Genomic DNA, 15,662 nt, shown 5'->3' with positions numbered 1-15,662 from the left:
AACTCTTACAAAGATCTTCAAGCAAGTCTGTTTTCGAGGCTGTACACTGCGGAGCTCCGTCGGTGACGTCACCCACTGTTGAGAATATGCTGCCCGCTTGTCCTGGGATAAAGTCAAGTTGGGCTAAATTGCCCTGGCGTGATAAAAAAAATTCAGGCTTCCTGTTTCTAGAACAGTACTCATAATATTTTTATTTAAGATTTATATTCTGCTTAAAAACAAATCCCCCCTTTTACAAAGGCGTGATAGCAGTTGTTGTTTTGATGCCCACTGAATCCCTTAAGGGCGTTGGAGCGGTTACTGCAGCTCGCCACGAAAATCGTCTTTCTAAAGGGGGCCTAAGTAGTTAACAAAATGAAAACATATATAAAATAATTGAAAACATTAAAATAAAACAGTTTTTTAAAAAGGGAATCACATTTGACTGGCTAAATTTTAACCAAACACTGGAGTTAAACGGTTACATTTTACCTTGCAGTGTACCCTGCATTCAAAACTTCTTAGTGGGATAAATGGGAGTGATACAGGTGAAGTTAGTCTGATTTTTTTAAAAGATGTAATTTAGTAATTTGTGACTTCCTTTGAACTTATGACTGGAAAAAGCATGTAATCAAGAATGAGTGAATAATACATCTTCACTGGCTTCAGTTCAGTTTTTCCAGCAGTTGATGTCCTTTGTCAACAGATCAGGACACATCAAGCAGAGTCTTGCTCTCTTCGTTCTTTATTTCAAACGCATAATTTATTAAAAATAAAACGAACAAAAAACAAACAATTATTCAAGGTTTTCAAGCACCTAATGCCTTCCTGGAAATACTTGGGGTAATTTTCAAACATGATTTACCTGGCTACCATGTGTACTCTGTGGGCTGTATAGCAAGAGTCATTTTATGCACACTGTATGGCACCCTTGGGGTGAGTGAGGTCAGGACTCGCAAGCAGACATGGGCATCCGAAGGGATTTTGGCTCAACGCAATATTTTAAGGGAATGCCTGCTTAAACTTCCCACTTGGAGCAAAAATTCACACAAACATAGTACATTCTGCATTGCTGCAGGCAGTTTTGAAAATTGCTCCCATAAAGTGTGTAACATCCATTCTAAAAATACATATGCATTTAAAATAAAGTTATGTATTATGTACATATATATATTTATATATAAACACACAATTTCAGCATGAAATAAGATGTTAAAAATGTTCAATGTCATCTCCTGAGTCGTCCACAAAAGCGTGTTGTATCCTGAGGGTGTTGTAGTTAGGAGGGGGGGTTCGGGGCACTTGGTCTGGTCTTGGCACCGGCAATTGTAGTGCTGTATTAAAAGTGGGGGGATCTTCGTCACTGAGGGAGACTGGGTTGTTGTAACTGTTCCTTTCCTGGGTACTGGCTTCCTGTTGGACTTGACTCTCTTTCTTTTGCGCCCACTTCTTCAACTTCCCCCAGTGCTGGCGGATAAATACCCAGGAGAAGTCTATAATGAACACCTCCACAATCTCAATCACACACACCATGGAACAACTCAGCCAGAGCCCAAGTTGGCCCCCGAAATTAGAAAGCAAGGTCACAATCTGAAAAACAAAACAGAGAAGCAGCTGAAATGCATCACATCTGAGAGTCTGATTATTCAACCCTTCATATCTAACAGTTAGGTGACTAACGACTAGATTCACTAACCTGCCTCTCCATGCCCGATCTGCGGCAGGACAACCAATTAACGAAGGGAGAATATTCAAATGGGGGCGATCAGAGGCATGCCCCCATCCGACTACACGGATCACATGTGCAGACCATCTACTTTGCCTGTAGATGGTCTGCACATGCGTTTATTGTCCCACCTGTTCATCCGAACCCTCAGGAGTCCTGGCCTACACCAACAATTCCCCTCTTGCAAGCATGAAAACGTTTTTCCTGGGGTTAGCGGCGCTCAAGTTCACTCAGCCCCAGCGAGTCTCCACAGCCAAGCAGGCATAATTATTGACTCTCCTGCTCTCTGCTGCCCTTCCCTGCAGTGCAGCCCCATGGATTAAAACCACGGGCTCACACTGCAAGGAAGGGTGGTAGAGAGCAGGAGAGAGTAGGGTGGCCAGAGCAGGAGATTGAGGCAGAGAACAGAGAGCAGGGTAGCCAGAGCAGGAGATAGGGGCAGAGAACATGGCGGCCAGAGCAGGAGAATCGGGTCAGAGAGCAGGGTTTTAGCACAAGCGATTGGTCCTCACCAGTCGCTTGTTTTTTGATCGGCCAGCCAGTCGGTGTGCCAGAAGAAAGTTTAGTGAATCGCATCCTTCCTGCTTTACATGCCGTTTCCCCTCATTTGCATGCACAGATCGGGATCGGATCGGTACACAAGTTAATGAATCGGGTCAGAGGGAAATCGGGTCGTAAAGGGCTCACAAATCGATCGGTTTGCTTAGTGAATCTAGCACTAATCCTGTACTTATCTGCATAGAATAAACTCAAATAAGGGGGAAGGCAATTCCACCACAAATCCAAACCAGTAACAGCAGAGGAGATGAAGAGATGTTTATGTAGTGGGTTTGTTTTGAGATAGATGACAGGAGCCTATGGGAAACTTTTACAGGTTGTGAGACCTATTCCTGCATTTTGCTGGAGTTGCTGAAGTCACAGGCTTCTACAAACTGGTTTCAGTTCAGATGTTGAGATGCTAATGTGTGGCATGTGAGTGTGTAAATTTCTTGCTGTGAAGTTTCTCAAGGACACCAACCAGTGCTGGAAAGACAATGAGCTATTTGACAGTGCTGAAAGCAAATGCAAGTCAGCAGGACACTCCATCCAGGAACCTAAGAACTGATAAAGTGATGCCAGGCTAATGCACTGATACTGATGTACCCGTGTGAAGAATGGAAACTTCAAGAAGAAGAAAATTCCAGAAGCTATGCCTGTCCAGGGCCCCCCCAGGGAAGAATGGAGGTGTGGACTAGGAGAGGGTTAGATAGGCAGTTGGTCTGCTCCAATAGGGTGATACATATTCACAGTCAGGGGAATGGTCTAAGACAAAGATACTTTCTGTATAAAATCCCCATGCTTTGGCAGAGTTTCTTTAGAGAAGCTGCACCATACTTACAGAAATATGCTGGCACTGTTTGTATGAGGTTTTTTCTCTCCATTGTATATGTCCAAACTGATTTATTTCTGATTTGACAAATGTTGTTATAATACTTATTACTAGAATAAAAAGTTATTTGCCTTGGAACATACAATGTAATCTTGTGGGTTTTATTTTTATTTTTGGTTTTTTTCCTTCACGATGGATCCCCAGTGAGGTAAAGTAAGCAGCCTTTTAATTCAGTTTCTATAATCCAGTGTATTTTAGAAGATCTTTAGAGATTTCATGTTTTCAAAAAGACCAGCATTCTGTGTTATGGCCCCATTTTTCTTACAATGCACCAGACTTCTGATGCAGGCCTCTCGACCGAAACACGAATCATGTTGAGTCGCCTTTTACTCCATAAATTTATTCCATTTCAACGCCAAAGATTGTTTTGTCTCTTTGTCTTCTCTGCTGTTACATACAGTTGCTTATCTGCATAGAAACAGTCCAACTGGTATTCAGAGCAATTTAGCTGGCCATTGACCAGTTAAATCACTTGGTCAGGGCTAGTTGCTAATTTTCAGCAGCTAAGTGCTGCTAAAATTTGCAAGTAGAACCTAACTCAAAGCCAGCTCTATTGGGAGTGTTTGGGGATGGAGTCAGCACTTGGCCACTTAAAGGCTCATATTGAGCCCTTAAGCAGCCAGTTCTAGTGCATAAATGGGACTGCATTCAAGTCTATCCTATCGTTATGGCTGAACATCAACTTAAGTGGTTATGTGTTAGTCAACTCAAAAAATAACTGGATATTTAAAGCCGAAGCTCAGACAGGACCTGGCTTTGAATATCCAGGAATAACTCCATCAGCAGTGAGCAAAATGTTCACTGCTGCTACCTGAAGGTCCAGTGATTTTGCGCTTATCCACACAGAAAACCCATATATAAATATACAGTTATCCCTATGTCCACTGTAAATAGCACCAAATACACAGTTATCCTTGTTACCATCCATGCTACCATATACAGTTATCCTTTCTTCTATACATGCCATCAAATACATAATTATCCCTCTTTCCACCATACATGCCATCAAATGCACAGTTAGTTATCCCTTTTATATTTAATGTTTTGTTAATAAAAGGTCAAAGCGGTTTATGACAGAAAATAAAAACCAGTACACTGCATCAATGATTTTATAGTGAGAATACTAAAAGGAAATTTTAAGACAATTCAGGAGCATAAGACCTTTGAAATAGAAAATGACACGGGGACAAATTTGTACCCGTCCCCACAGGAACTCAATTTCTCCATCCCTTCCTCGCGAGTTTTGTCACTGTCCTTCTGCCATTCCTGTAAGCTCTGCTTTAACCACACAAGCCTCAAACACTTATGATTTTAAAGTGTTTGAGGCTTGTGCAGATGAGTACGGAGAATGCAGGAATGGGGCAAGGACAGGAAAATAACTCGTGAGGATGGGAAAAATTTGACCCTATGCCATTCTCTAATTTGAAGTCAAAATGATGAAATATTTTGACACTCGCCAGACAGGATCTAAGTTTTCTATCATATTAAAAACCATAAATTTATACTGTGGAGTGTGTGGCGCAGTGGTTGGATCTACAGCCTCAGCACCCTGGGGTTGTGGGTTCAAACCCTGCGCTGCTCCTTGTGACCCTGGGCAAGTCACTTAATCATAGCCCCAGGTACGTTAGATAAGATTGTGAGCCCACCGGGACAAATAGGGAAAATGCTTGAGTACCTGATTATAAAAACCGCTTAGATAACCTTGATAGGCGGTATATAAAATCCTAATAAACTTGAAACTTGATCATCTTATCACCCATCCATCTCTCTCTGTTTCTCACGTAACCCTTGTGAGACTGTCATTGGAATGCTTTTTATGTTTCACTTATGTGTTCTGGTATTCTGTCAACATTTGCTCATTTCTGGTCTGAAGAAGGTGTTGCCTTCAAAGCCAATCATAATGAATTAATTTATCTTCCCTCCCCTTTACAAAACTATAGCATGGTTTTTATCTCCAATGCTCATAGAATTCTTATGAGCATCAGAACTGTTACCACCACGGCCGGTGCTAAAAACCGCACTACAGTTTTGTACAAGGGGCAGTTAGCCCAATAAAATCATATCATCTTATTTTATTTTTTGCATTTTCTTTCTAATTATTACCTATAAAAGTGGACTAACATGACTAGCACACCACTTCACCTGACCAAAGTAATGCAGTGAACTCAATTTACGGGATTACTTGTTGACTTGTATTTGCTGGATGTAAACTCTGTTAATTTATCAGTCAATTTTGGATTTGGGATTCATAGAATTTTTATGTTATTGAATGTTTGTGTCTTTTTACTCTGAATCTTCTTGACAGAAGTGGGTTATAAGTCCCATTTTAAATCCTGTTTAAAATGACCCCCTTTATGCACAGTGAGGTTCATGTGTAAAAGAGGAAGAGACTTACGCTGTTGGATGGGTTCTCACTCAGAGACCGTAAGTTCAGGTCGTTGTAAAACACTCCAAAGTTTACTAAATCATTCCTGAAAAAGGAGATTAGTTTATTACATTTGTTTATTAAAACAAGCAATGGATAGCTACTGAAAAACTCCAAAATAATTATACTTCATTATACAGTACAGTGTTCCCCTGGTCATTCACGGTATTCTCCAACCGGGACTTCCTGTGCTAAAGTCGGGTTTCACCAATCAGGAGCTGCGTGTCAAAGCAGCTCCTGATTGGTGAAGCCTGATTTTAGTGCAGGAAGAGGCGGTCGGAGCATACCACGAATGATTTCCTTCACTCACCGGCGCTTCAGCTGCCCTTTCCTGCCTCTCCAGTTGTCCTCTTCTGCCTCCCCAGGTGAAAAACCATATTCTCAGTTTTTCGATATTCGTGGAGGTTACTGGAACAGAACCCCTGCGAATATCGGGGGAGTACTGTATATGAAATGAAGAATTAATGAGGCTGAAGACTGGGCTATAGGACACTTGAAGAAAGTTCTATGTTAAAAATCTCAGAGGATGTGCCGGAAGTTAGTGCCAGACACTGGTGCACAAACCCTGCACTGGAAGAAAGTTCTGCCTTTGAAGCTTGTTCTTTTGTTTTATTTGATGTGCTCAGCTATAAAATTACCCCATTAACTTATTGGGGACTCTGTGTACTCACCACACTTTAGCAGAATAAACTTGTGGTTAAGTGCAAAGACTGTGGGATAAATGCAGGGGGTGGCAGAGAGGGGCCAAATCAATCATGTCCTCAGTGATAGTCCCACAAGACCACCATGAGGGGTCATCGGTACCGGCCCAGGTGACAGTAGAAGAGAATTGCTACTGCTGGACAACCAAACATTAAACAAATGATATATTGTAATACCCAAGCATTACCGGCTGCAGATACAAAACCTTCCTGGATAGAACTTTCATGTACCAAGCTAACAAACGACAACACATAAATGGAGCAAGACGGACATAGAAAAGCCATAAAAACGGCCTTATTCAACAAAAACACTACATATATCCACTCCAGTTTTTAAGTCTGAAATGCCTAACATTAACTTTGCTGCCTTTTTAAGATTCTGTTTAAGATTATACTTGCTATATTTCACTGCATTTTGTAAGAATCTTTATGCTGTATCTCTACCTTTCTGTAAGACTCTAAATGCTCTTTGTAAGATTCTATGTGCTTTTTTGTAAGTTTTCTAAATACTGTATCCTGGATTTCTACATATTGTAACTCGCTGACTGTCCAGTTCTCTTCAGTGTGAACCGCCTAGAAGTCTCATGACTATGGCAGTATAGAAGAATAAAGTTATTATTATTATTAATGTACTCTGCTATATACCAAGTTCTATTTGTATTGTTAAGTAACATTGCAAAACTCAATAAAAAAAAGATTGAACTTAAAATTAAAAGCAAAGCAGAGAGGTTAAAAAAAAAAATTACCTGGTGAGATTTTTGTTGATGGTGTCACCCATCTCCCAGGACAAAACTTGAAGCATCCATTCCTTTCATAAGATAAAGAATATATAAGCTCAGGAAATACTCATAAAAGCAGAAACATTTATTGCTGCTTAATGTTCAATATAGAGGTACTTTTCATTAACAAATAGCAAAAAAAACCCCAGTGAAAAGTGTGAAAACAATGTGATTTACAGTGGTACCTCGGTTTACAAGTGCACCGGTTTGCTAGTGTTTTGCAAGACAAGCAAAACATTCGCAAAATCGGCGCCTCGGAAACCAAGCTTGCCTCGATTTGCGAGTGGCACCCCCCGCGATCTGGCACCCTCCTGCTCACGTCACATCCCCTCCCCCGAAGCGATCTGAAATCCACCTGAACACGCTGCTTACCCCAATCTGGCCACCGGCACCAGCCTGTCCTGTGCGTTGGTGCCGGTGCCCGAAGATCTGCGTCCTCTTCTTTGCTGGGCCTTGAGCATCTGCGCATGCTCAAAGCCTGCGATTTCATGCTCTCTCCGAGAGCCAGATGGGGGTAAGCAGCGTGTTTGGGTGGGTCTAGGGGATTTCAGATCGCGGCAGGGGGGGGGGGTGCGACGCGAGTGGGGGGGTGCCAGATTGTGGGGAGGGGGAGGGTGCCGGATTGCGGGGGGGGGCCTTCGGGGGCAGCAATGCCACTTCTCGGGGGGGGGGGGGTAGAGCAGCGCCGCTGGCCTCGGGGGGTGGAGGTGGGTGGGAACGTATCAAGCGAATTTCCCTTATTTCCTATGGGGAAACTCGCTTTGATATACGAGCAATTTGGTTTACGAACATGCTTCTGGAATTAATTATGCTCATAAACCAAGGTACCAGTGTATTCAGAAAACTATGGGAAATACAGTGGAACTTTGGTTTACGAGCATAATTCGTTCCAGAAGCATGCTTGTAGACCAAATTGCTCGTATATCAAAGCGAGTTTCCCCATAGGAAGTAAAGGAAAGGAAACTCGCTTGATTCATTCCCCCCTCCCCCGAGGCCACCGGCGCTGCTCCACCCCCCCCCCCCTGAGAATCAACATCTGCGCATGCTCAAGGCCTTCTGGAAATTTTTTCAGGCAGTTTTGCTTTAAAAACAACGTGTGAACCCAGCTCTCCCAACATAACCACGTTCCAAGGAGCCCTCCAAAACCATGCAGGTAGCACTGTCGACCTACACATGTACTTTAAGCCACATATAGCATTGACTTAACCAAAAAAACCACATTCCACAGATAAAACTATTATGGAAATGGAGTTCATTATCACCAAATACTGTAAATTCTAAATCATATCCTGTTATGCTCAGAAAATAATTGATTTAAAATATGCATTGTCTAAGCACCTCATATATTCATACGGTTTAATAAAATCATATGGTGAAGGGACCCAGTATAGAGGTAAATTGGGCTAAGGGGGTAAAACTCCTCCATAAAGCAGAGAGAGGGAGCATCAAACCTGACAGATGAGGACAGCAGAAGAGCCATTTCTCACAAAATTCTTACCCCTGCAGAAGAGAGGTACCCTTGTTCCCCAATAAGAGCATACATGAATGCATGCGTGCACATACATACACTTATTCACTAGTTACTCTCCCCCCCACACACACACAAAAAGATTCCCAAATAAAACCTATACACATCCACAAGGGTAAGACAGGCAGAGAAAAGGCTGGTGTAAGTTGTTTCATCATATAAATGTTGGAATTATTACTGCAATATCCTAAGGACAGGGTCAACTCAAGATCTTAATAATCTGATAAAATGGAAAAATGAAATTTACCTCTGCCATGACATCTGGCCATTCTGCAAAGCTACTGGTTAAATCCCATTCCTTAGACCTTTAAAAAAATGTGTATATGTACAGTTGGTAAATTCAAGTTTCAGGAAATTCAGATAAATGAGCATCTTATCTACATGTTTAAACAAACTTTCGGTTCCACAGCCGGCTCACCTGCAAGCCTCTCTGCAGATCTGCTGACATTTCAGCTCTTCTTGCAAAAACTTTTCATGCAGATTGTAAAAGCAAAAAACTGCAAAGAAAATACCAAGATACTGTTAGTCTATCAGTTCATCAATCAACTGTCTTATTTACAGATTCAAGATCATAAATAGAAATAAAAAACAACAAAAATAGATGACACTGTTTACTGCTGATCTTTCATAAGTAGTTGTGCTGTGTTGTAAACCAGGTCGAAAGTGTAGTGAGATTATATTGTTTGGTTTTTCGAGGGGCTGTGTAGTGTTTGCTAGTAGTAGGATTTTGAAGGGCACAGCACTCTACATGGCTTCTCAAACATGGACAAGTGGATACGGTTTCACTTCAGATTTTGTGTCCAATGTCCTTCAACGGCCATCTATTTTACAGATAGAGGATAATACTGATAGTGTACATCATGGACTGAATTTTTTAACATCTCTAAGAAATTGACAAGGGCTACTTTACATGGTGCTACCTTATTGGAATATTGTAAAAAGGAATTTATACCTAGGGGCTTGAGAGTCCTTAAAGCACCAACTCTGTTTGTGAATGATAATGATTTTTTTACCAAATGGGCTGGCATTCTTAACAAATGTTCTTTGGACCTTATGGTCTTAATCATCGAACGGACGAGAGTAGCTACTGAGTCCATTCAGTTTGAATTGGACACAAAACTGAATGAACTGAAGAGTACTCTGGATTCTGAATCTTTTGATACACAATTAAATGATATACAGAAAAAGATAAATAGTTTTAAGGTAGGACTACAAAAATACAAAATTCAAAAATTCAAACGCGATGAGGTGGACTACACCAAAGGTCCCATTTACCCATGGTTAGAAGTTCAATCTCAGCCAACAGACCCTGATTTTGCACGGTCTGATAAGTCCGATGGCAGTTCTTTGTCTACATCTGATGAGGATTTTTCACAGGGCAAAGGCCGACAGAACAAACACAACAGACAATATCAACAGAATCGAGGCCGTCAGCGGAACCGCAATCAACAACAATATCAGCCCAATACTCGGTCACAGAGAGGTCAAGTGACCAATCAGAGAGTTTAGTCATTAATTTATCTCACCACTAGAAGTTGGTGTGCTCTCGAAAGGGTTGACGTTTGTTCCTGTTCAGCCGCTACAATATTTGCATCTGCATAAAGATCTAGATAGATTTTTCCGTAAGCTGCATTTACAGGAATTCTTTTCTCAAAATCTTGCCCTCCAGTTACCCCTTCTGCTTTTCGTAGACCATCGCGTTGGCTTCCGCCCACAGCACCAAGTCCTCATTTGACAACTTTTAAGGATTTGGTTTTACGTGACACTCAAAAGTTGGGGAATCGTAGGCAATTTCAGCCGTTTAATCTTTCCAAGGAGGAATATATAGCCTTGGAACGGCTACGAGGTAACCCCTCCATAAGAATATGTTGGTGCGGTGGTGGTCCTCGATATGGTATACTATCACAATGAAATCATCAGACAATTATCTGTTCAGACAGATTATCTTGAACTAACCTCTTACCCTACCACAGAACTTAGTCTTCTAATTAGAGAAATAACATCTTCTGCTCTGTTGAATGAACATATCACTAGACAGGAACATAAGTATCTTAATGAAGAACATCCCAGAGTTCCAGTATTTTATGTCCTGCCTAAAGTACATAAGTCACTATAGCAGCTTCCCGGCCGTCCTATAGTATCCAGTAATGGTTCCATTTTAGAGCCCCTATCATGCTTTGTTGACCACTTCCTTCAGTCACTTGTTCCTAGAGGCTTTTCCTATTTAAGAGATTCTGCACATTTTCAGTTGAGACTTGAAGAAATAACCGATTGGCAAGCAGTTCCATTCTTGGTCACACTTGATGTTAGATCTTTATACACCATGATCCCTCAGGCTGAAGCCATTTCTATTATTCATACTTGCCTAGATGCCACTGCTATTGAATGGAAGATACCTACCTCTTTTATTGTACAGATTCTAGCCTTGGCAATGCAAAGAAATTATTTTCGATATGGCGATAGGTTTTTTCAACAGTCTCTGGCGTGGCAATGGGTGCCACTATGGCCCCCTCAGTGGCTAATTTGTATATACAGCATTTTGAAAATCAATGGATTTTTTCTAACCCATATAGCATGCATATTAAACTATGGCTCCGGTTCATAGATAATATCTTTATAGCATGGACCGGTTCTCATGAGACTCTTTTTGAGTTTTATTACTGGCTTAATGCCCGCCACGCCAAAATACAGTTTGACATCAATGTACATTCCACTAGAATTTCTTTCTTGGACATTTTCCTCTGTAAAAAGGGTTCCAAGCTGGAAACAGCACAGTTACTTACCGTAACAGGTGTTATCCAGGGACAGCAGGCAGATATTCTTGACTGATGGGTGACGGCACCGACGGAGCCCCGGTACGGACAATTTTAGAGTGATTGCACTCTAAGAACTTGGAAAGTTCTGGCATGCCGCACCGCGCACGCGCGAGTGCCTTCCCGCCCGACAGAGGCGCGCGGTCCCCAGTTATGATAAGCCAGCTAAGAAGCCAACCCGGGGAGGTGGGAGGGACGCAAGAATATCTGCCTGCTGTCCCTGGATAACACCTGTTACGGTAAGTAACTGTGCTTTATCCCAGGACAAGCAGGCAGCATATTCTTGACTGATGGGTGACCTCCAAGCTAACAAAAAGAGGGATGGAGGGAAGGTTGGCCATTAGGAAAACAAATTTTGCAACACAGATTGGCCGAAGTGTCCATCCCGTCTGGAGAATGCATCCAGACAATAATGAGATGTAAAAGTATGAACTGAGGACCAAGTAGCAGCCTTGCAGATTTCCTCAATAGGAGTGGAACGGAGGAAAGCTACAGATGCTGCCATTGCTCGGACTCTATGGGCCGTGACAGAACCTTCCAGTGTCAGTCCGGTCTGAGCATAACAGAATGAAATGCACGCTGCCAGCCAATTAGACAACGTACGTTTAGAAACAGGACGTCCCAATTTATTCGGATCAAAGGACAGAAAGAGTTGGGGAACTGATCTGTGGGGTTTCGTACGCTCTAGATAGTAAGCTAGAGCCCTTTTACAATCCAAAGTATGCAGAGCTTGTTCCCCAGAATGAGAATGAGGTTTTGGAAAGAAAACAGGCAGAACAATGGATTGGTTGAGATGGAATTCAGAGACAACCTTAGGGAGAAACTTTGGATGTGTACGCAGAACCACCTTGTCATGATGAAAGACCGTAAAAGGTGGATCCGCAACCAGTGCATGAAGCTCACTGACCCTCCTGGCAGAGGTAAGAGCAATAAGGAAAAGTACCTTCCAAGTGAGAAACTTGAAAGGAGTGGAAGCCAAAGGTTCAAATGGAGGCTTCATTAAGGCGGAAAGAACCACATTGAGATCCCAGATAACAGGAGGGGCTTTAAGAGGTGGTTTCACATTGAAAAGACCCCGCATGAACCTGGACACCAGGGGATGAGCTGATAGAAGTTTTCCATGGATCGGCTCATGAAAAGCAGCAATGGCACTGAGGTGGACTCTGATAGAAGAAGACTTAAGGCCAGAGTCAGACAAAGAAAGCAAATAATCCAACAACGTCTCCACTGCCAGGGAAGTTGGATCAAGATGATGAAGAAGACACCAGGAAGAAAATCTTGTCCACTTCTGATGATAACATTGCAGAGTGGCTGGTTTCCTGGAGGCAGCTAGAATGGAACGAACAGGCTGAGACAAAAGAGTATCATGAGAGGTCAGCCCGAGAGATACCAAGCTGTCAGGTGCAGAGACTGGAGGTTGGGATGTAGAAGGGTCTCCTGATGCTGTGTAAGCAGAGAAGGATACAGTGGAAGAAGAAAAGGTTCCCTGGAACTGAGTTGAAGTAGAAGGGAGAACCAATGTTGCCTGGGCCACCTCGGAGCAATCAGAATCATGGTGGCTCGTTCCCTCTTGAGTTTGAATAAGGTTCTCAACATGAGAGGCAGAGGAGGGAAAGCGTACAGGAACAGATTTGACCAGTCGAGGAGAAATGCATCCGCTGCTAGACGGTGAGGAGAGTAGAGTCTGGAGCAGAATAGGGGCAGCTGGTGATTGTGAGGAGCTGCAAAGAGGTCTATCTGAGGAGTGCCCCACTGAGCGAAGATAGACTGTAGAGTTACAGGATCGAGTGTCCACTCGTGAGGCTGGAGAATTCTGCTGAGCTTGTCCGCCAAGGAATTCTGTTCTCCCTGAATATAGATAGCTTTCAGGAAGAGATGGTGATCTATGGCCCAAGTCCAGATTTTCTGGGCTTCCTGGCACAAGAGGCGAGAGCCTGTCCCCCCTTGCTTGTTGATGTAGTACATGGCCACTTGATTGTCTGTGCACAGCAGAAGGACCTGAGGAAAGAGAAGATGTTGGAAGGCCTTGAGGGCATAAAACATCGCTCTGAGTTCCAGGAAATTGATGTGATGCTTCTTTTCCTGGGCTGTCCAAAGACCTTGAGTCTGGAACTCGTTCAAATGAGCTCCCCATGCATAAGGAGAGGCGTCGGTGGTGATGACTAGTTGATGAGGAGGTTGATGGAACAGAAGACCTCTGGATAGATTTGAGGATACCAACCACCATTGTAGAGATTGACGAAGAGATGATGTCACAGATATGTGTCGTGAGCAAGGATCCGTCGCTTGGGACCACTGAGTAGCAAGGGTCCATTGAGGAGTGCGCAGGTGAAGACGTACGAGGGGTGTGACATGGACTGTGGATGCCATGTGACCCAAGAGTATCATCATTTGCTTGGCAGAGATGGAATGTTGAGGAAGTACCTGCTGACATAGAGACTGAAGGGTCTGAAGACGGTTGGATGGTAGGAATGCTCTCATGAGGAGTGTGTCCAGTATCGCTCCAATGAATTGAAGTCTTTGAGTGGGAATGAGGTGAGACTTGGGTAGATTGATCTCGAATCCCAATATTTGAAGAAATAGGATGGTTTGGTTGGTGGCCAAGAGAACTGCTTGAGCGGATGTGGCCTTGATTAACCAGTCGTCCAGATAAGGAAATACTTGAAGGTGGTGAGAGCGTAGAAAAGCGGCTACCACAATAAGACATTTGGTGAACACCCTTGGAGATGAAGCAAGACCGAAGGGCAGCACCTTGTATTGGTAATGACAATGATTGATCATGAAGCGGAGATACCGTCTTGAGGTTATGTTGATCGGTATGTGAGTGTATGCCTCTTTGAGATCGAGGGAGCATAGCCAGTCGTCTTGATTGAGAAGAGGATAAAGAATGGCTAAGGAAAGCATCTTGAATTTTTCCTTTACCAGATGTTTGTTGAGTTCGCGAAGATCCAAAATTGGTCTGAGATCTCCTGTTTTTTTGGGTACTAGAAAATAACGGGAGTAGAATCCCTGCCCCTTTTGATCTAGAGGAACTTCTTCTATAGCGTTTAGAAGGAGGAGGGATTGGACTTCCTGGATCAGGAGGGCAGATTGAGGACTGTTCAAAGCAGACTCTTTTGGCAGGCTTTGGGGCGGAAGAGTCTGAAAGTTGAGAGAGTAGCCGTGGCGGATGATGTTGAGGACCCATTGGTCCGAAGTGATAACTTCCCACCGGCTGAGGAACAGAGAGAGACGACCTCCTATAGGTTGAGGCAGGAGAGCAGATATAGGGGTACTGGCTATACTTTGGAGAATTAAGTCAAAAGGGCTGTGCCTTCTGCTGTGGAGGTGGCTTCACAGGCTGCTGTTGCTGCTGCTGTCTGGGAGGTTGACGTTGTTGCTGCCGCTGACGCCTGGGTTGCTGAGCTGTTGCTGGCAATGGGCGAGCTGTGAAGCGGCGTTGATAGGCTGACTGTTGTCTAAAAGGCCTTGTTGGGGGAGGCTTTTTCTTATTTTTAAGCAGGGTATCCCAGCGTGTCTCATGGGCCGAGAGCTTTTGGGTGGTCGAGTCCATGGATTCCCCAAAGAGCTCATCCCCTAGGCATGGGGCGTTGGCTAACCGATCTTGATGATTAACATCAAGCTCGGACACCCGAAGCCAGGCCAGGCGACGCATTGCCACAGACATTGCTGTCGCTCTGGATGTAAGTTCGAAGGTGTCGTAAATGGACCTAACCATGAACTTACGCAGTTGAAACAGAGACGACAAGCAATGGTGAAAGGATTGTTGTTTCCGTTGGGGAAGGTACTTCTCAAATGAAGCCATGGTGGTAAGGAGATGTTTAAGGTAGAAAGAAAAATGAAAAGCATAATTACCAGCTCTATTTGCCAACATAGCATTTTGGTAGAGCCTCTTACCAAATTTGTCCATGGCTTTACCCTCTCTGCCAGGAGGTACAGAAGCATATACACTGGCTCCTGAAGATTTTTTAAGGGTGGATTCGACAAGTAAAGATTCGTGTGGAAGTTGAGGTTTGTCGAATCCAGGAATGGGAATTACTTTATATAGAGAGTCTAACTTACGTGGGGCCCCTGGAACCGTTAAGGGAGTCTCTAAATTCTTGTAGAAAGTCTCCCTCAAGATGTCATGAAGAGGGAGCTTCAAAAATTCCTTTGGGGGTTGGTCAAAGTCAAGGGCATCCAAAAAAGCTTTAGACTTTTTGGACTCAGCCTCCAAAGGGATGGACAAAGAATCACACATATCTTTTAGGAAACTGGAGAAAGATGAAGTGTCATGCCTAGA

General features: G+C 43.3%; 1 protein-coding gene across 1 annotated transcript in view; it reads right to left on the bottom strand.

Annotated features, from left to right (window-relative positions):
* Positions 1-306: 306 nt before the first annotated feature.
* The window catches only part of SCNN1G (sodium channel epithelial 1 subunit gamma), a 94,138-nt gene continuing 78,782 nt past the window's right edge, over positions 307-15,662 (bottom strand). The window contains exons 9-13 of the mRNA XM_033962797.1: positions 8,986-9,064; positions 8,815-8,872; positions 7,007-7,068; positions 5,530-5,605; positions 307-1,569 (exon numbers count right to left, since the gene is read on the bottom strand). Of these exons, the coding sequence (XP_033818688.1) occupies positions 1,192-1,569; positions 5,530-5,605; positions 7,007-7,068; positions 8,815-8,872; positions 8,986-9,064 (653 nt within the window). The 3' untranslated portion in view covers positions 307-1,191. The remainder of the gene's footprint in view (positions 1,570-5,529; positions 5,606-7,006; positions 7,069-8,814; positions 8,873-8,985; positions 9,065-15,662) is intronic.

This window comes from Geotrypetes seraphini, chromosome 11, assembly GCF_902459505.1.
Source record: "Geotrypetes seraphini chromosome 11, aGeoSer1.1, whole genome shotgun sequence".
In the NCBI taxonomy this organism is placed as follows: domain Eukaryota; kingdom Metazoa; phylum Chordata; class Amphibia; order Gymnophiona; family Dermophiidae; genus Geotrypetes; species Geotrypetes seraphini.
Note: the sequence above shows the minus strand (reverse complement) of the source record. Positions and strands in the feature narration are given on the sequence as shown.